We start from the raw sequence: 20547 nt of genomic DNA, 5'->3' as shown, positions 1-20547 counted from the left end.
ATTACGAAGAAGGAAATTTTGACCCAAGTGGAGAAGAGGCCAACTTTACAAATTCTCTTGCTGGGCGGAACTTCTGTATGCTATGAACTAACTTGGGTTTGTGAAGTTGGGCCTGCTGTTTTGGGCATCGCCGATTTACAAATTTTTGCCTAGACTCTAGGGTAGGCAGCTTCCCCTACACCCTCATGTACTACGTCGTTTTACGTTGAACACATTCTGCCATTTTTGTTTTTTTTTTCTTTCTTCTTTTTTCATTTTTGTTAAATTTCTATTCAAGCAACTATATAATGATTGATCGTGACTGTGATTTTAGCTTAATTGCTTTTAATCGTGATTGTGATTCTATTTTTCCTCCCGGAGTTGGTTTACTTGACTCGTTTGCGAATCAATGTGAGTAATTTTTCTCTCAATAGTTCGATATTGATTATGCTCTATTTTTCGCATGTAATTGCTCGATTTTGATTTTTGATTTCATAACTTTGCTAATTGTATATACTATAACTTATATAATGCTCGATTATAATTTTTGATTTTATTGTTTTGCTAATTGTTATTGCTAATTGTATGCATTATAACCTATATTATGTTCGATTATAATTTTTAATTTCATTGTTATTTATGATATTTTTTATTTGTAGTTTTGGTTGTATTGTTGTGATTTTATTATTTTTATTTGTAATGTTGTTGTTTGATTGATATTTTTTTTTAGTTTTGTGCATTTTAAGAATAGCTATAGTTTTATAAAATTTGTTATTCAATTAATTTCATTAGATTTTTTCGTTGTATTAAACTAATGCTCATGTATGTGATATTATATGTTCATTTATGTTTCCATACGTGTAGTAACTGTAATTCATAATTATCTATGTAATCATAAATGTTCATTTACATGTTTCATTATTATTTTGATAGATGTTCATTTATGTAATGATGAATGATCATTAAGAGTTTACATGTGGTTATTGTACTGTAATTTATAAAATTCATTATTGTAATTGAACATTATTGCTATTGTATGTGTTCATTTGTTACATTTTAATATTGCAGTGGAAAAAAAGGATGCTATTGTTTTTGAAGAAGCAACTAGTTCTGAATTTTATGGGAAACAATTTCCTTCTGAAGATGTGGTTTATAAAAGTTTTAATGAATATGCATTTAGAAAGGGCTTTGGAAGTAGAATTGGAAAAAGTAAGAGGCAAAGAGATGATTCATTCTCTATAAAGAGATTTGTTTGTACAAATAAGGGTTTTAAAGATGATAAGTGTAGGAATAATAGGCTCTATGAGAGACTTGACATAAGGACTGGTTGCTTAGCTTTTGTGCAGTTTAGTATTGACCGTTCAGGTGTATATACATGTACAAGCCATGAGATGGTCCATAATCATGAAATGAATCCTGTTAATATGAGACATTTAATAAGGTCTCAAAGGGATATTTCTAAGGAACATATTAATTTCATTTCTACACTTAGATTGAGTGGAGTTAAAGTTTCTGATTCTTTGAGAGCTTTGAAGGAGGTTGGAGGGTCTCTTAACCTTTGTTTTACAGCTCCTGATGCTTATAATGCTATTTCTGCTGAAAAGAGAGCTAAACTTGAGGGAGGTGACAGCAATAAACTAATCAAATTTACAATAATAAGTGATCGACCTGATGAAAGATCGTCTCACTTAGCTTAAAGCGACTAAGAATTGGCTCATCACGGAGACACCGACGTACTGGTTTTAGCGGAAGCAAAGTTCAAGCGAGCTTTAGAGATCGGCAAGCGTTGGTCTTTGGAAATTGTTCTTTGGAATATTATCGCAGCAAACATTCAAGCATCGATGAAGCTCTATTGTTCAGAGACGCGTGAACATTTCCATAAAGCTCTTTTTTTCAGAGATGCGTGGACATATTATTCAAGCTCTTTTGCTCCAGAGACGCGTGGGCATATTAATCAAGCTCTTTTGTTCAGAGACGCGTGGACATATCATACAAGCTCTTTTGTTCAGAGACGCGTGGACATATTATCAAGCTCTTTTGTTCAGAGACACGTGAACATTTCCATCAAGCTCTTTTGCTCTAGAGACGCGTCGGCATATCATCAAAGCTCTTTTGTTCAGAGACGCGTGGACATATCATTCAAAAGCTCTATTGTTCAGAGACGCGTGGACATTCCATCAAAGCTCTAATGTTTAGAGACGCCTGGACACATCATTCAAAAGTTCATATCCAAAAAAATAAAGAAGCTCTATTATTCAAAGACGCGTGGAAATATCTAAAAAAGGAAGCTCTTTGTTCAGAGACAAGTGAACATCGAAATAGCAAAATGGCGTTCCATAGATTGTGGAAATTTGTCAAAAAGCAACTGAAGGTGATTTTAGGCGAAGTTGTCTTCGATAGTATTCCCTTGAACGTGGAATATTATCAAAGCGGAAGAGGATTGTTTCAAGCGAAGAAATCTTCGATAGTGTTCCCTTGGACGTGGAATATTATCAAAGAGGAAGAGGATCGTTTCAGGCGAAGCAATCTTCTAAATTAGAAGCAGTTACAAGCGTAGCAGTTTTCAGGCGGGATGGCATTCTCTTGGCAGTAGGTCATCAAAATAATAGAATACAGCGGCAAATCAGTTACTTTCAGAGACGTGTGCTCGACGGTGCAAAATACGCGTTTCTTAACTCTTTTATCTGTTTAACTAACGCTGGTTTGCAAGTATCGGCGTTACAAGAGTGATTTAGGATCGCAGAACGTTCTGAATCATTATCCGTCCCTATCGATACTTTGATTTTTATTTTCGAAACTTGTGTTTCTCCAAACTCAGTCAAAGTGGGGACTTCTATAGACACCCATTTGTGTCTCCCCAAAACCAAACCCTGTGATGAGTACCTTATCGTCGAATCATAATCGAATGAAGTGAAAGTGTGGAAAGTCTAGTGTTGCGGATAGTTTTAATTTCTTTTCTATTCTCTCTGTTTTTGAAAACTTATTTTAAGAAAACAGTTTAATTAGTCCATGATATGGGTCCAATAATAGTGTAGTTGGATGGGGCTTGACAAGAGCTTTCCAACGATATATTATAAGCCCAATTCCGATGAATATTGAGGAAGTTATGGCTAATTTACTAAATTGGGCCCGGTTTGAGCCTTATATGCGGCCCAATGATCTAGGGAAGGGCCTAATATAGATTTATCATTCCTAATGCAATTAGGAATGGTTTTAGTCTTCTAGATTCTTCTAGAAGGTTCCTTTCATTCCTAATTTAATGAGCATTGATAAATTGACTTTTGTTGACTTTTCATAGTTTTAATTAAAATCAAAGAGCATTTTTGAGGAAAATACAATTTTATCCTCCTGTACGACAATATTTATCTTATTTTAATAAAACACGTAATTTTCCAAATCAGCGCCAAACGCCAGCTGTAGCGCCAGGCGCTACGGTTGGCGCCTGGCGCTAATGTTGGCGTCTGGCGCCAATAGCCGGCGTTGGCTCTAATTCAGTTTTATCTGCGCCAGAACTCTGTTTTGATATTTTATCTTTTTGGCTGATTTTCTTTATAAATAACGTCATAAAAACTCTGTTTTCATTCACCAGTTTCTATCAACAATCATCAATTCTTTTTCTTTCTAATTTTCACCGACTCTCATCAAGATTTCCTTGATTACTCTCTCTCTCTTTTTCTAAACTAGCTTCTCTCAAATATACAAAATTCTGCATTCATTAGATCTAGATACACCTAGCCATATTCGAAGTTGTCTTCGCCTTAGACGTGAAAGGTTTAATTTCTGAGGGTTTGGTCCCAAATCTCTCTTTCAATTATTTAATTTAATTGTTGTTTATTATTTTCCTTGAAGTTACTAACGTGTGTATTTTGTTATTAGAAAGAGGTACGAGGCATCCAAGTAAGTACTTTAATTTTTTGCATTGATATTATGATATAGAAATCATGTTTAGGATGTTATTTTTTATTCCTAGTATCATGTTAGGATGCTTTTCTTAGTATGATATTTAGGGTGACTTGCTTATATCAATCATGATTCCTGTGATGCCTTTTATGTTCTTCCTAATATTTATGATTGTTAGTATCATGTTAGGGTTAAAGATTTGATCTTTATTATTTACTGACATGCTAGGGTTTGTTATTCAGTATCATGTTAGTGTATGATCACAGTGGGGATTAAGCTAGGGGATTAACGCTTGAAATATTCCCTACAGCTTTTGGAGACTCCACTGGGAGGATTTCTATTTTAATTCCTGAATTTGTTTCGGCAATGATTTAGAATTAGTGGATGAGACTTGAAACGTTCTAAGTATTTCATGTGCGTAATTTTGATTAACATTATTGTCATATGCATAAAAAAGATCTCAGATTGAAGCCTAATTAATTAATTAATTTGAGTCAATAAAGTCTAATTTTTTAATCAGAATTGACCTAGTACGACTTTAGGCATACCCCTGTTGATTAATAACACCGAAAACAGTCTCAGATTGAAGCTCCAGCATTGGCGCCAAAGTCTGGACTGTAGCGCCACTCTGTGGACTGTGGCGCCTGGCGACAGATCTTTCGTCTGGTGCTACACCACACAGTGCGACGCCAGTCCTGTCGTTTTGCCGACAGTTCGGATTATTGATTGAGTCATCACCTAGTGTCTAATTAACCAGTTTACTAATTAATTCGGTTAAATTTCTCTGTCAATAACACTTTGTTAAGTCATTAATTGAGTCTAGTCACATAGTCTAGCCACATGGCCATGACAAAAGTCTTAACATATCACCTACACTCACTAGTCTTAGCACACACATTGAGTATATGTCACCATGACCATGTCATAGGTTCATGCATGAGTTGGTTTTTTCCGTCATTTGAGTTGGGGGTACATTCTATTCCTAGTTCCTCATATCCCTCCACCTCCATCATTTTTTTTCACATTCTATTCCAATCTTTCTTCACTTCCTCTATCCATTGCATGTTGAATAAAATTTGAGTCAAATAATTAACAATGAATATCCCCAAATTCCTTTTCCACAGTACTTGGTCGAGGAGAGAAGGTCGATTAATCAAGGACAACCTCTTTATTCAAGTCTCACTTTTTGATAAACCAATTCGTCAAAAGAGAAAGGCTAAAAAGATAATGGAAAGTAAAGAAGAAGTTAATGATCTTAGGAATCAATTTAATGGCGTGACTGAGGTGTTAAAGGCTTTAACCCTCAAAATTGATGACCCTGTGAAGCAACAACAAATGAAACTCATGCAAGAAAGCTTGAGCAAGCTATCTAGTGAATATGAATTTCAGGGCATTAGTTCACAAGGGGTCTCGCTGGACAAGGAACTTCTTCCGCATAAGTTCAACACCACTAACATCCCTAAATTCAAGGCAACAGATAACCCTTATTTTCATCTAAGAGCTTTTGAAACTATAATGAGCATTAAGGGTATCGATAAGAAGGTTTTCCCCTCTCTGTTCCCACTTTCTCTCGAGACCGTTTGCCAGCAATGGTTCTTTACTCTCAAGAAAGAAAAAATCTCCACCTGGGAGTCCATAGCAAACGCTTTCATAAACAGATATAAGTGCAACATCCAAGATGAAACAGACCATAGACAACTTGAGATGTTAAAACAAAAAGAAAACGAAGGGTTCACTTCTTTCTTCAATAAATGGAGGGAAACTTCCGCTCATATGGTCAAGGCTCCTATAGAAAAAGAATCTGTGAGGATGCTTATCAAGAATCTCCAAGGGAAGTATTCAAAGCACTTAAAGTACCAACACAACTTGAATACTTTCAAGGTTGTGTATAATATAAGCATTGACATTGAAGATGACCTTCTGAAGGATAATAGTGCGAGAGGAAAGAAGAACGACCATCCTTCTTCTTCTTCTCCCATTAATGAGGTACATGCCACGAACACCTCTAGGTCGCGAATCCAAAGGTCAAAAAGTGTGTTCACTCCACTTGGTATGAGTTATGAAACAGCTTTCGAGAAATTACATCATAAAGGACTAGTCATGCCCATAGGGCCTATCAAAGATCCAGTTCCAGAAGCTAGGCCACCCAAGTGGGATCCTAATAAGCACTGCAAATATCACCAAGGAAAGGGTCACGACACTGAGGAGTGTTAACTCAAAGAAGATATTCAAGATCTGATCGATAACAATGACACTTCCGAGATCCTAGCCATCGAAGATGACCAAACACCTTTCGATCCATCACTTCTTTTCACACCTGTAGGTGAGCCCATGATCGAGACATCTTATATAACCTCTCTCGATGAAGTGGCCATGATTGAGGAGGATGAAAGTATTTTCTTAGATAATACCAGGAAAGACTCATCAAGTCTAAAAGAGGATGTTTGAAAATTGCAAGATGTCGTTGCCATGCTCTTGAATGTGGTAGAAGGATTAGCAAATCGGGTTATGGTAATCGAACAAAATTCTCGCCAAGGGTTTAATGAAGAACTCAATGCTCCTGAGCCACGGGAAAAAAGGACCATTGAAGAATGCACACCAATAGGAATGACTTACAATGAAGCTTTTGACTGTCTTCACGATCAAGGCCATATTCACTCCATTGGTCCCAGTCAAGACTTTCCACATGAAAAACGTTTTCCCAATTAGGATCTAAATTCCTATTGCCGATACCATAAAGGTCGCGATCACACTACTGAAAAGTGTCTCGCCCTCATGGATTGTGTTCAAGAATTCATTGATTCTAATCTCCTTCATGTTCCTCCGCGCGACAAGAAGGCCAAGATCAGTAACAATAATAACAGTGGCTGTAAAGGGAAGAAGAACGACTATCCTTCTCCTTCCGCAAACATCTACTCTAGCAACAGTGTTGGTACTTTCGACCTTAATGAGATCTTAGGATTTAGAAAGCAACAAAAAAGGGATTTTACCCCAATTGGAATTAGCTACGATGATGCTTTCGATCGACTCCATGCCAAGGGACTCATCACACCTATTGGACCTCTTCAAGATCCCCCGCTTGAGAAGATAGTGCCTAGTTAGAATCCAAATGTGCGCTGCAAGTACCATCAAGGTAGGGGTCATGCTACTGAGAGTTGTTGGAAGCTAAAGGAGACTATCTAACATTTGATTGATAATAACAAGCTTCCCATACCTCCAGTTAACAAGAAGAGCGAGTGATGATAAAGCAAACAATACAAGACATAAGGCGAGCTTCAAACGGCGAGATTTCATGACATTTTTTTCTTTTTCTTTATTTATCGTTTCCCCAATAAGTCTAGCATAGGCACCTTTCTTCTCCCTTAGATTAATTTTTGTAGATTCTTTCTTTTTCCCTTTTTAATAAAATGAGCATTTATTCTCTTACATATGATCATTTCGTTATATTGCATTAAAAAATAAGAAAAAAAAAAGAGAAAAATCCATGTCGAACTAAACACAAGGTATACCAATGATTTGAGGCACCCCTTGTAGCCACATCATATCACCTTTCACCCTTCAAATATACAATCCTTTCTTCATAAACCACTTTGAGCTTCGTCTAACGATAGACCTTTCATTTTGCAACCCATATCTACCTAATCTTGGGATGAGATGGTGTGCAACTTATGTAATTTTCAATTTCATAAAAAGCTTGAGTGACTTCAAAAGATTAAAATAGCAAAAATAAGCAAAAAAAAAAAAAAAAAAAAAAAAAAAAAAAAAAAAAAAAAGTGTACAAAAGGGCAAGTGTTCCAATGTCTTTGATATGAACACGTCTCAGATTGCGTCTCTGTCGAGTGCTCGGTACCGTGCCTGAGAAACATGAATGCCAAGTGAGTGATAGACCGCATGATCGGGATTGCCCACACTCATAAAAATAAAAATAAATGCTAAAGCAAAAGAAAGAGCTAAAAAAGAGTAGAAAACCTCAAGCATAAAAATATAAAGATTCAACAGCAAGTTGCACACCATGGGGGCTTATCTAGGGTCTTGAGCATTTATCCCCTTCTTCTATAAACTTTAGCCTAACCACGTTATAACCCTTAAAAAGACCTTTTTGAGGTATACATACTTGTGCGAGGTTCGGCTAGAGCTACGTTCGGCCTGATTCCTAACGGATACGTAGGCAACCTCTCATTGAGGTGCGGCCGTAATAAAAATGCATTCATATTCACATTCACACACTCACACCATGATCATATCAAGGGATCTCCAATACTCATCCCTATTTACTTAGAGCTAGACTTGGGGGTTTGATCCCTATATCCCTATATCAGTAGCTTACCTAGCCTAAGAGTCACCACCATTTGACTCTTTTAAAAACAATATTTTCCCACACACTTAGCCTTTGCGGCCTAACTTTAGAATCACTTTCACACACTTCACACATACATGACCAAATATATTTCCCTTAGGAACCCTTTGTCATGAAATCTTAACATAACACTGAAGCATGTATTGTCATGTCAAAATCGCTTATCAATCATCATTGCAGCACAAAGTATGAAGTGCTTAGCCTCCGTGCCTAAGTTACCCAAATACTTTCATCACTGAGTCAACCATTGAGATAGCCTAGGATGGATTAATCCTTGCACCTTGAGAGATAGTATCAAACAAAATTTGACTAAGCTCATTCAACATGCACCTTCAAAAACTTTGCTTCTTTCTTTTTCATGTCTTTCTTTTTCGGGAGCAAGTCAGTACCCTCCACAAAAATGACGGAAAATTTTTGCTTTTTTGCATTTTTGAGTCGCACGATCACATTACAATGCACACACGAGTCATGTACACATTGAGTCATGTCTTGTCACATCACCTTGATTTGAGTCTAACACACGTGTCATTTCACTTCGAGTCGAATCAACCTCGAGTCAGTCACCAAGAGTCAAGTTTATACCTTGAGTCGTGTCAAGTCAATGTATCAAGCGACGTTAAACCTTAGGTCAACCCTAAGATAATTAAAGAGAATAGCAAAGTTCTATAGTCAAAAATAAATATAGGTGCAGCAGAATAGGGAAGACCCTACTCCAGCGCCAGACGACAACATCTAGCTTATGGAAACAGATTTCAGCGTTTAGCGCTAGATCTCTGCGTCTGGCGGCAGAGTCAATTCTTGGCGCCAGAGATATTTCAGCAGCGACAGAGCTCGAAGCCTCTCGGAAAGGTGATTTCAACCTCATACAGCAATTTCGGGTTCCTTGGTACGCCAGTTAGCCCCTATGAGCAATTTGACATGATTAAGTAGTCAGTTTGATTACCATAACAATAAGTGATCGACCTGATGAAAGATCGTCTCACTTAGCTTAAAGTGCCTAAGAATTGGCTCATCACGGAGACACCGACGTACTGGTTTTAGCGGAAGCAAAGTTCAAGCGAGCTTTAGAGATCGGCAAGCGTTGGTCTTCGGAAATTATTCTTCGGAATATTATCGCAGCAAACATTCAAGCATCGAAGCTCTATTGTTCAGAGACGCGTGAACATTTCCATAAAGCTCTTTTGTTCAGAGACGCGTAGACATATTATTCAAGCTCTTTGGCTCCAGAGACGCGTGGGCATATTAATCAAGCTCTTTTGTTCAGAGATGCGTGGACATATCATTCAAGCTCTTTTGTTCAAAGACGCGTGGACATATTATCAAGCTCTTTTGTTCAGAAACGCGTGAACATTTCCATCAAGCTTTTTTGTTCAGAAACGCGTGAACATTTCCATCAAGCTCTTTTTCTCTAGAGACGCGTGGGCATATCATCAAAGCTCTTTTGTTTAGAGACGCGTGGACATATCATTCAAAAGCACTATTGTTCAGAGACGCGTGGACATTCCATCAAAGCTCTATTGTTCAGAGACGCGTGGACACATCATTCAAAAGTTCATATCCAAAAAAATAAAGAAGCTCTATTGTTCAGAGACGCGTGGACATATTTAAAAAAGGGATCTCTTTGTTCAGAGACGAGTGAACAACGAAACAGCAAAACGGCGTTCCATAGATTGTGGAAATTTGTCAAAAAGCAACTGAAGGTGATTTCAGGCGAAGTTTTTTTCGATAGTATTCCCTTAGACATGGAATATTATCAAAGCAGAAGAGGATTGTTTCAAGCGAAGCAATCTTCGATAGTGTTCCCTTGGACGTGGAATATTATCAATGTGGAAGAGGTTCGTTTCAGGCAAAACAATCTTCTAAATTGGAAGCAGTTACAATGGTAGCAGTTTTCTGGCGGGATGACATTCTCTTGGCAGGAGGTCATCAAAATAACAGAATAAAGCAGCAAATCGGTTACTTTCAGAGACGTTTGCTCGACGGTGCAAGATACGCGTTTCTTAACTCTTTTATCTTTTTAACTAACGCTGGTTTACAGGTATCGACGTTACAAGAGTGATTTAGGATCGCAGAACGTTCTGAATCATTCTCCGTCCATATCGATACTTTGACTTTTGTTTTCAAAACTTGTGTTTCTCCAAACTCAGTCAAAGTGGGGGCTTCTGTAGACACCCATTTGTGTCTCCCCAAAACCAAACCTAGTGATGAGTACCTTTCGCGTCGAATCATAATTGAATGAAGTGAAAGTGTGGAAAGTCTAATGTTGCGGATAGTTTTAATTTCTTTTCTCTTCTCTCTGTTTTTGAAAACTTATTTTAAGAAAATAGTTTGGTTGGTACATGATATGGATCCAATAATAGTGTACTTGGATGGGGCTTGACAAGAGCTTTCCAACGATATATTATAAGCCCAATTCCGATGAATATTGAGGAAGTTATGGCCAATTTACTAAACTAGGCCCGGTTTGAGCCTTATATGCGGCCCAATGATCTAGGGGATGGCCTAATATAGATTTATCATTCCTATTGCAATTAGGAATGGTTTTATTCTTCTAAATTCTTCTAGAAGGTTCCTTTCATTCCTAATTCAATTAGCATTGATAAATTGGTTTTTGTTGACTTTTCAGAGTTTTAATTAAAATCAAAGAGCATTTTTGAGGAAAATGCGATTTTATCCTCCTGTATGGCAATTTTTATCTCATTTTAAAAAAACGCGTAATTTTTCAGATCAGCGCCGAACGCCAGCTATAGCGCCTGGCGCTACGGTTGGCGCCTGGCGCTAAGGTTGGCGTCTAGCGCCAATAGCCGGCGTTGGCGCTAATTCAGTTTTATCTGCGCCAGAACTCTGTTTTGATATTTTATCTTTTTGGCTGATTTTCTTTATAAATAGCGTCATAAAAACTCCGTTTTCATTCACCAGTTTTTATCAACAATCATCAATTCTTATTCTTTCTAATTTTCACCGACTCTCATCAAGATTTCCTTGATTACTCTCTCTCTCTCTCTTTTTCTAAACTAGCTTCTCTCAAATATACAAAATTCCGCATTCATTAGATCTAGATACACCTAGCCATATTCGAAGTTGCCTTCTCCCTAGACGTGAAAGGTTTAATTTCTGAGGGTTTGGTCCCTAATCTCTCTTTCAATTAATTAATTTAATTGTTGTTTATTATTTTCCTTGAAGTTAATAACGTGTGTATTTTGTTATTAGAAAGAGGTACGAGGCATCCAAGTAAGCACTTTAATTGTTTGCATTGATATTATGATATAGAAATCATGTTTAGGATGTTATTTTTTATTCCTAGTATCATGTTAGGATGCTTTTCTTAGTATGATATTTAGGGTGATTTGGTTATATCAATCATGATTCCTGTGATGCCTTTTATGTTCTTCCTAATATTTATGATTGTTAGTATCATGTTAGAGTTAAAGATTTGGTCTTTATTGTTTAGTGACATGCTAGGGTTTGTTATTAATCTTGTTAGTATCATTCCTAGGATCTTGCTATTATTATGCTTTAACATGATTATTATTGTTTTTATGATTATAATTTTTATTATGTTGCTTGATATTTATTGTTATTGCTTGATCACGCCTTTTATGCATGTTTAAAGGGAATCTGTACTTGTAATGACGCTTAATAAGATATTTAATAATCTTGTTTAGGGTTAATTTTATTATAATTCAAGTGATCGCCAATAATAGTTTTATTTGTGCATTAATATTCAACCAATATAGATAAACAGGTTTAGGGTTAATCCTATTGATTGTATGTTAGTCAGAAAGCGCACATGAATACGATCAGAATAAAATAGAGGCCTATTATTTGGGCAGGTTCAATCTCTTTTAGGTTGGATTTGTACCTTCATCCCCGAACCCTATTTGGTTCAAGACCTTATGGAGTTGACGATCTCTTGGATCGTTAAGGGGTGTAACCTTCACCCTGTGAACGGTTTACAAGTTCCTAAAAAAACTTGTTGGCGACTCTTTTGCTCTATCTTCTTCCCCTTTAGACGCCACCGTACTTTAGTGTATGATCACAGTGGGGTTCAAGCTAGGGGATTAACGCTTGAAATATTTCCTATAGATGGTTTCACTGATTTATTTGGTTATTTGCTGAAGTATTGTGAAACTCCACCAAAATTTGAGCATTATTGGAAAAGGTACTTCTGTTATATACTCCCTCCGTCCCAAATTACTTGCAACGGTTTGACTTTTTGCACTATTCACACATCTCCCTTTGACCATCTTTTTTAACTATTATATGAAAGTCAATGTAATCATGTAAGATGTTGTTGGGTCTATTTTAATGTATAGTTTCTTAATATAAACTTTTTATAACTTATATAAATTTATAATAAAAGATATCAACGGTCAAACATGTGCATCGGCAAGCGTGTCCAGTCAAAATGTTGCAAGTAAACTGGGACGGAGGGAGTATTTGTTAAAATTTTTAAATAGTTGTTTACACAAAATGAACATTTAGTTATTTATACATGTTTTTTTTTCCAATGATCATAATTGTTATGCTTAATGATCATGTTTGATTTAGAGAATGTTGGGGATATATTACTGTGCAAATGTTGATTGGTTAAATGATTTGTGTAAAATTAAAGAGATGTGGTGTCCAGCTTTTTTAAAGAAATATTGGTCAGGAGGTGTGCTTTCATCTCAATGTAGTGAGACAACTAACAAATCGGTTTCTCAAAGGCTTAACAAGACACAAGTTCTATGTGATTTCTATCAAGTGTTCCTCGATGTGGTTCAAGAGAGGAGAAGCAAAGAAAAAGGGAGAGATTATAATACAATCAGAGGTAATCGTCATTTGGCCTTTGCATATATTGGGATACTTGTTCATGCTAGATCATTGTATACTATTCAAGCTTATATGCTTTTTGAGGAAGAGTTCATTAAGGGTACTTCTTGTGATCATAAAGATGCTGGTCTGAATTTTCCTGAATATTATTATCATTTGTGGAGACCTGGGAAAGATTTAATCAAGCATGGTGTTGTTTTTAATAAAAAACACATGCAATATGTTGTACATGCATGTTGTTTAGTGAGATAGGTTTTCTTTGTTCTCATTCTCTTCGAATTCATCATATGAATTGTGTTCATAAAGTTCCAGATGAGTATATGTGTAAGAGGTGGACTAAGGCTTCCATGTGTAATCATGGCCTTGATAAACCTACAACGAAGTCCAGTGTAGTATCCACAAGTGTTTCGAGGACACAAACACTAAGGAAACTTGTTAAGTTGGTAACAAGTTGTTAACACTCTTTAAATGCTAGAGCAGAGGTTGAATGTTATTTCAATATTTTAAAAGAAAAGATTGAGAGTGTTACAGGTACTATTGATTTTAATGAACTGGTTGAAGGTATTGAATTGTTGATCATGAAGTTAAGAATCCGCCAAAATCAAGACCTACTGGTGAGAGAAATTATAGGCCTAAGAGTAATTTAGAGAAGGTTTATAATAAAGTCAGGGGTTAATAGATGAAGAAAAGTCAGTATACACTCCTTATAAAAGATCTAAAGGTCAAGAAGTTGTTCAGGTAATAATGAACATTTATGTTTTTGTGGTTGATTATTTACGTCCAAGAATTGAACAATTTTGTTTTTCCTTAGGAATTGGACAAGAATGGGTGTCCTTTATCCTATGCTAATTCTTTTACTGATCCCAATGACTTAATTGTGATTGAAAATCCAAGTGGTTAGGTAAATATAAATTTAATTTCTTTTTTTATTTATTTTTGTATTTATTGAATTAAGTAATATTTAAAACATTTTTACTTTTAATTTTATTTTCAAGGTTGTTAATAAAAAGTCAGCTATTGTAGAAGATATCCCTTCAGATGATAGTGTTTCAAATTATTTTGAACAGGTATTATGTAAATGATTATGTATGTAATTGTAGTTGTTTATTTTAGTAATTTTAGTTGTGTTTATAATATTTTAGTAATTTTTATAATTTTCATTTTATTGTAGGAATATGTAGAAAGTTCTATGCAATCAAACGTTACTATTGATGCAGATATATCCTCTATTGTGAAGGTGAAATATTGTTCATCTACCTTTTATTTTTGTATAAGTTAATTAAGGTTCTTAATTTGATCATTAAGTGTTTTGATTTTGATCATCAGGGTAAAACTATGGATGTTAGTCAAGGTGCTACAATTGCTCAAGATTTTTATCATGTTCCAACAAATTAAATTCTCAATTGCCACCAAAGAAACAAAGTTTGTACAATTTCCCACAGTTGTGCATTCTCAAACCAATGCTCAAGCTCCTTCTAAAGTTTCTAGAATTGTTCAAAATCCTCCAAAAGCTCCAAGAAATGTTCAAGTTCCTCTTAGTGTTCCAAAGAAAGTTCAAGTTGCTCCTAATGTTCCAAGAAGTACTCAAGGCCGTTCTCGGAATATTCAAGTTGATCCTAGTATTTCAAGAAGTACTCAAGGCAATTCAAGGAATGTTCAAGTTTCTCCTAGTGTTTCAAGGAATGTTCAAGTTTCTCCTGCTTTTTCAAGAAGTACTCAAGGTGGTTCTCCACAGATTTTAACCAAGTGTGATAGGTTATTAGTGTTTTTTGATACAAGTGTGGCTAAGAGATTGGCTACAAATGGTAAATAAGAGAGTAAATCAGTACACAGTTATGTATTGGTGTTTAATTATCAACATTTTTAAGTGTCTAAAGTTACTCCCTTTTTTTTTATTTTGATTTAGTATGTAATCTGAACCTTTTGTGTTTAAAATTATTTTTATATGGTCTATAAATGATTATTAACGCTTTTGGAATTGATCAACTTACTGTTGTAAATAGTAAGTAGCTTTATATTTTTATTAGGCTTCAAAAGTGATCATTTATATTTGAAAATGATAAAAATTGGCAAATATATTAGATCATATAAAACTCGCAATTTTAATGTACAATATCAGAATAATTATGTAAAACTTAAGTATCTTGCAATAAAATTTTGTCTTTACTTGAACAATAAAAAAAACTTATGTCTATAAGAAACGTCACACATGTATGATCATATATTTGTCTATATGTGAACATATTGTATTAAGCTTTAAAAATCTTCAATCTGCTCTTCTATTATTTTGTGACTGCCCGTTTTCTTCATTCAGCATTAGTTGAGCAGTGTATTGTACTCTGAGCTTTCTGATTTGGTTCACCTGCTTAAGGAAAATATAATTATAAACATAAACATCAATTTGTGATATAAATGATTATTATGTCTTATAAAGTGATCATGTAGTATATTTTAAAAAAAAAAAAAATACTTACATTGTTTGCTTTTAAGTCACAAACCCATTCTTTATTTGGATAAGCAGTGAAAGTCTCCATATGTTTCATAATGTATACTCCGCAGTTGGTGTAATCTTCGTTGCTCCTCCACTTCATTTTTTGCAAAACCACCTTATAATTCTCAATAGAATTTGCATCTTCATACCCCAAATTCTTCAAGTATTCTGCATATCCTTTAAACTGCAACGTATATATATATATATATATATATATATATATATATATATATATATATATATATATATAAAAGATTCAAATAATCATTTCAGTATTGAACATTTTTAAGATTCAATATTGATCATCTTGTATAATGAAAATGATCATTTTATTATCTATTAAACAATATAATTACCACAAATTGGGGTTGGTTTTCATACTTTGTTGCAACTGTTTGATGTTGTGGCAGTTTTCTGTTGTCAATTATATGCATTGTCTCATTGATATGATCAATGCATAGAAGATAGAAATGTGCATATATGGCCACTGGAAAAAAATCTGTACATAAATGACAATATTATTAAATATACACATTATTGTAAATGAACATATTATAAATCCATATTGTTCATTAATACTTGTTGATATCCAACTGGGCTTTTGATTGTGTATATCCTCAATTCATTTATTATTCTTTTTCTGAAGTAGTCAAGTCTAAACTCCATTGTTGATCCTTCAGGACACACTGAATTTGCACACATAATTTGCTACAAATAATGCAAAGGATCATTTTAATATTCAATAATGAACATCTAGTATAAGTAAAATGATCATTTTAGTACATATGTCTAATTTCACTAAAGACTTACATGTGGAAATGTTGAGAAGGATATCTTGTTCTTTGACCTTTTTTGGTTCATAACTGTGGCCCATGAATCAATTACAATGTTAAATACTGTTGTATCTCCTTCAAGAATTTTCATCTCTTTCCTATTAATCAAGTTCAATCCATCATAAAATAGTAGCTCACTGCAAAATTAGCATTTTTTAAATTACATGAGTTCACAACTAACATAATGTTATTACTTTTATGAAGTAAGTGATGTTTACCTTGGATCTTTTCCACTAAAATCATAGTATGTTACAAGTTTGTTCATTGTGTCTTCATCTTTGAACAAATCCTTGTACTTGACCATGTATGGAGATCGGAAAGCAAGAGGAACGGTTGGGGTGTTCCTTTGTAGCCTTTTGTATTCATGGACATAGTTTATAGTTAATGTGACAATTTATTAAAACAAATATAAAATTTTATATAATGAACAAATATTTATATAATGAACAAATATTAATACCTTATCCCTTTTTCCTTTGCAATCTCAATTTTTTCTTTCTCAACTTTTCTTGAGTTTTTTATTTCCAAAGTCTTCCCCCTGTCACTGAATAAATTGTGAATTATGAATGATCATTTATTATATTGATAATGAACATTATTCATCTATTTAAAAGAAAAGAACATTTACCTTTTCTCTGTTGTGTGTTTTGCAATTTGAATCTCCTCTGCTTCATCTTTTTTTGAATCCTCCTTTGTGTCACTGAATATAATATATAGTATAAATGATTATTCAGTTTAATTATAAAGAACATGTATATATGTAATGATCATTTACCTTTTCTTGACATTTGAAGCATGTAAATATTTCTTCTGGTCTTCTCTGAAATATTAATCATGGTTAGTAATGAAGATTAATTAAAATAAAAACAACATTATTTTCATTTTTTGAATTATGAACACTTAAAATATTACTGACACATTTTAATTAAAATACATTATGTACATAACTTAAAATGTTCATTCCTACCCTAGAGAAAAATAATCAATTCTGATTTTATAATACATATCCATTACTAATTACATAGCCATAATTGTCCAAAATAATTACACTTCCGATTTTATACTACATATCCATTCAAAATTCCATATTTTCTAACAACACAGATCTTCAATGTTTACCCCATGCTTCCTCCTTTCTTGTTTGGTTCATCAAACACATCTTCCATACTTAGACATGTTTGGGATTTCAAGATTGTAGAAAAACCTTCAGCAGCTTCCCTGTTTTCAGTTGGTGTTTTGGGATCATCAACTTTTAAATCAGATGCTGCAAACAAAACACATAAAAGAAATTGTTATATCCAGAAATGAACATTGTATTTAATAATATGATCATTTGTTTTTTATAATTGAACATTGTACCACTCTTTGAAATTCCTTCAACATTTTCTTCTAATGTTGTAGATTTTGAACCTTCACCTTTATCTAATGCTTTTTGTATTGATTAGCACTAAAACATACATAGACTTAGTATCATTAAAGATGAATATTTAAAATCCAAAATGTACATTTTATACTATATAAGTGAACATTTTACCTTTTTGTGAAATTCCTCTATCTTGTGGTTCTGCAAAAGTTGAACCTCCAACCTTTTCTGTTTATTTAAAATATATGAAATTGTTAGTGTAAATTAACATTTATTATTCTGAATAAATATATGTTTTTGAACATTTAAAATAAACAAACTTATTATTTTATAAATGAACATTATGCTTTTCATAAATGTACATAGATATTCATTCTTACTTTGTTCAGGCTTAGAAGGAACATTTACATCGGTTTTTGTTGAAGTTGTGGCTGCTTGATCAATCTGTGCTACTGTGTTCAAATAAATTCCAATTTAATGCCTTCATTATATTATATACCTTAATAAAGCATATTCAAATTTAATTATATGTATTAAGTAAGCATATTTACTATTTGTTAGAGTCGGGGGAGTTAAGTTCAAGCCCAAACTGAATGCCTTCCTTAAATCATATTCCTTCTCATTTCTTTGTTTCTGTTTTTCTGCCCCACTTGCCTCTATCAGTTCCTTCTCAATTTGTGCAATGGCATTCAAAAAATCCTTTGATCAATATATTTCTTCATCTTGGTTGAGAATTGATTGTTCTCGTGCCATCTTTCCCAACACTTCATCTACCTTCTTCACCAACTGATTTTCAGGAAAGAATTCTTTTGCCTTAACCAATTTTGCAGAAAGTTTTGCCAAAGACGCACCAACTTTATTAACCAATGACACAAAATCATTCATAAAAACCTGTCATTTATAGAACATATAAAAAACCATATAAGACAATATATTTTTTGATATAGAATGAGCATTTTATTATTTATGAATGATCATTTATGTACCTTAGCATTGTCTTCAGGCTTTTCTTCTATTCTTGGAAGGATTTTTCCATATCCATAGTTCAAATCATGTTATGTTTTTATCTTTTCAAGTGCCATATCTCTTGTCCAACAAGAAATGATTGGAATTGTTCTTGGTTGTTTTTTGTTCAATCTTTGAACTCTGTCAAAGTAGAACAGCTGCACCAGAAGCCATTATTATAAATGAACAAATAATATATCATAAATGAACAATTGACATAAAAGACTAAAAATTTTGATAAACTAGATATTTAAAATTTTGTTATTGAACATTTTTTGTTATGCAAATGAACATGTTATAATTTACTGTTGTTCTTAGTAAACTTACCGTCAGAAAGTGGTCCATTGTAGAATCCTTTTCCTCCATTCTTTCTCCATGTCACATGGCAACTGATGAGAGAGTCAAACACATATTGACACCAATTCAAGTTTTTAATTTTTTCTTTGCCCATCATTGAAAACAGAAACTTGAAATGGCATTAGTTGTTTGAAATACACTTCATCAAACAATTCACAACAACTACCAAAAAGTTGGTGAGAAAATCTTCTTCTGTTGGCCTTTAGTTTTTGAATTTATCACTTGTATATTGAGCAATAATTTGGTTTATAGAAGGTGTTTTGCCTTGCCATTTTGATCTCTAATTTTTTATGAATAAACCAAATTCTTCACTTGCTTTGTCAGATTTGCCTTCAACAATGGGAATTTCCCCCATCACAAACCATAAACAATCCTAACATCTTACACCTCAATCTCAATTTTCTCACCTTTAGGTAACTCAAAACTCAAACTACTCACTTAAAAGCTATCTAAAACCCAATGGCTGAATTGTTTGTCAAGCTAAGGAAGTCCTATGTCCAACAACGGCCCCTGTCCTACTTCATGCACTAATTTCTTCTGTGTTGTACTCATTTTCTTAACCCAATGCATGAACTTGACATGACCTCCTCTTGTAGTGGTTTTTTCTTCCTCTTTAATCTTTTCTTCTTCCTCTTCTTTCTTTTTAACCACTACAAGTTTAGTTTTCCTCTTCACAACCTTTTTTTATTGGTTCCTTCTCATACAGAACCATCCTTTTTTCTTTAGCCTTTGGTTTTTTCAGTTTGGATTTCTTTTCCTCTACCTCATCCAAATCCTCATTTTCCTCCTCTTCCTCTTTTTCAGCAATAAAAGTTGGATCCTCACTGTCTGATCTAGTATTAGTATCATCTTGCTCTTCTTCCTCCTCTAATTGTTCTTCAATGATTTTTGTTTTCTTAATAGGGCCTTTGGCTGATGCAGCAGGCCTCTTCTAACCACCTAAAAATTTGATCAATTATAATATGTAAAACTGAACAATTACAAGACAGTGTAATTACTAGTTTGTATATGAACATTTATCTTTATAAATATGTACATTACCTTTTTGTGCTCCCTTTACTTGCAGTAGGGGCATCTTCCTTAATGTCTTCTCCAGAATCATCTTCTTCATCCTCTGATGGTTCATCATAAGGTACTTAATCAATGACTTTTCTTTTCATTGCATGGCCTTTAGTTGATGCAGCAGGCCTCTTTTAACCACCTACAGATTTGATCAATTTCAATATGTAAAATGAACATTTTCACGTTGCTTGTTTGTATTTGAACATTTATTGTATTAGATATGTATTTTTCCTTTTTGTCCTGCTTTCCCTTTCGCATGAGGAGAACTTGCAGCAGGTTTAACAGCAGCTGCAGCCCTTAGACGTCCTGCTTTTTTTGGTGTTCTCTCAGCAGGTTTCTCTGCAATTGCAGTTGCAGCCCTTGGAAGCCCTTGTTTTTTGGGTGT

General features: G+C 34.1%; 1 protein-coding gene across 1 annotated transcript; it reads left to right on the top strand.

Annotated features, from left to right (window-relative positions):
* Window positions 1–287: 287 nt before the first annotated feature.
* Window positions 288–12365, top strand: LOC145636950 (protein FAR1-RELATED SEQUENCE 5-like). Its single transcript, XM_081688480.1, has 3 exons — window positions 288–390; window positions 1048–1602; window positions 12358–12365. Exons 1-3 carry the CDS (start codon window positions 288–290, stop codon window positions 12363–12365), a joined length of 666 nt encoding a protein of 221 aa, XP_081544606.1.
* The last annotated feature ends 8182 nt before the right edge of the window (window positions 12366–20547 follow it).

The sequence above is a fragment of the Chenopodium album genome, chromosome 6, assembly GCF_948465745.1.
Source record: "Chenopodium album chromosome 6, dcCheAlbu1.1, whole genome shotgun sequence".
In the NCBI taxonomy this organism is placed as follows: domain Eukaryota; kingdom Viridiplantae; phylum Streptophyta; class Magnoliopsida; order Caryophyllales; family Amaranthaceae; genus Chenopodium; species Chenopodium album.
The sequence above is the reverse complement of the archived record's forward strand: the minus strand, read 5'-3'. Positions and strand labels throughout refer to the sequence as shown.

What these genes read in the sequence shown, in the direction of transcription:
- LOC145636950 (XM_081688480.1), top strand. Translation starts at nt 288, where the DNA reads ATGATTGATCGTGACTGTGATTTTAGCTTAATTGCTTTTAATCGTGAT. An exon ending in TGACTCGTTTGCGAATCAAT is followed by an intron (nt 391 to 1,047) that starts GTGAGTAATTTT and finishes TTAATATTGCAG; the next exon opens with TGGAAAAAAAGGATGCTATT.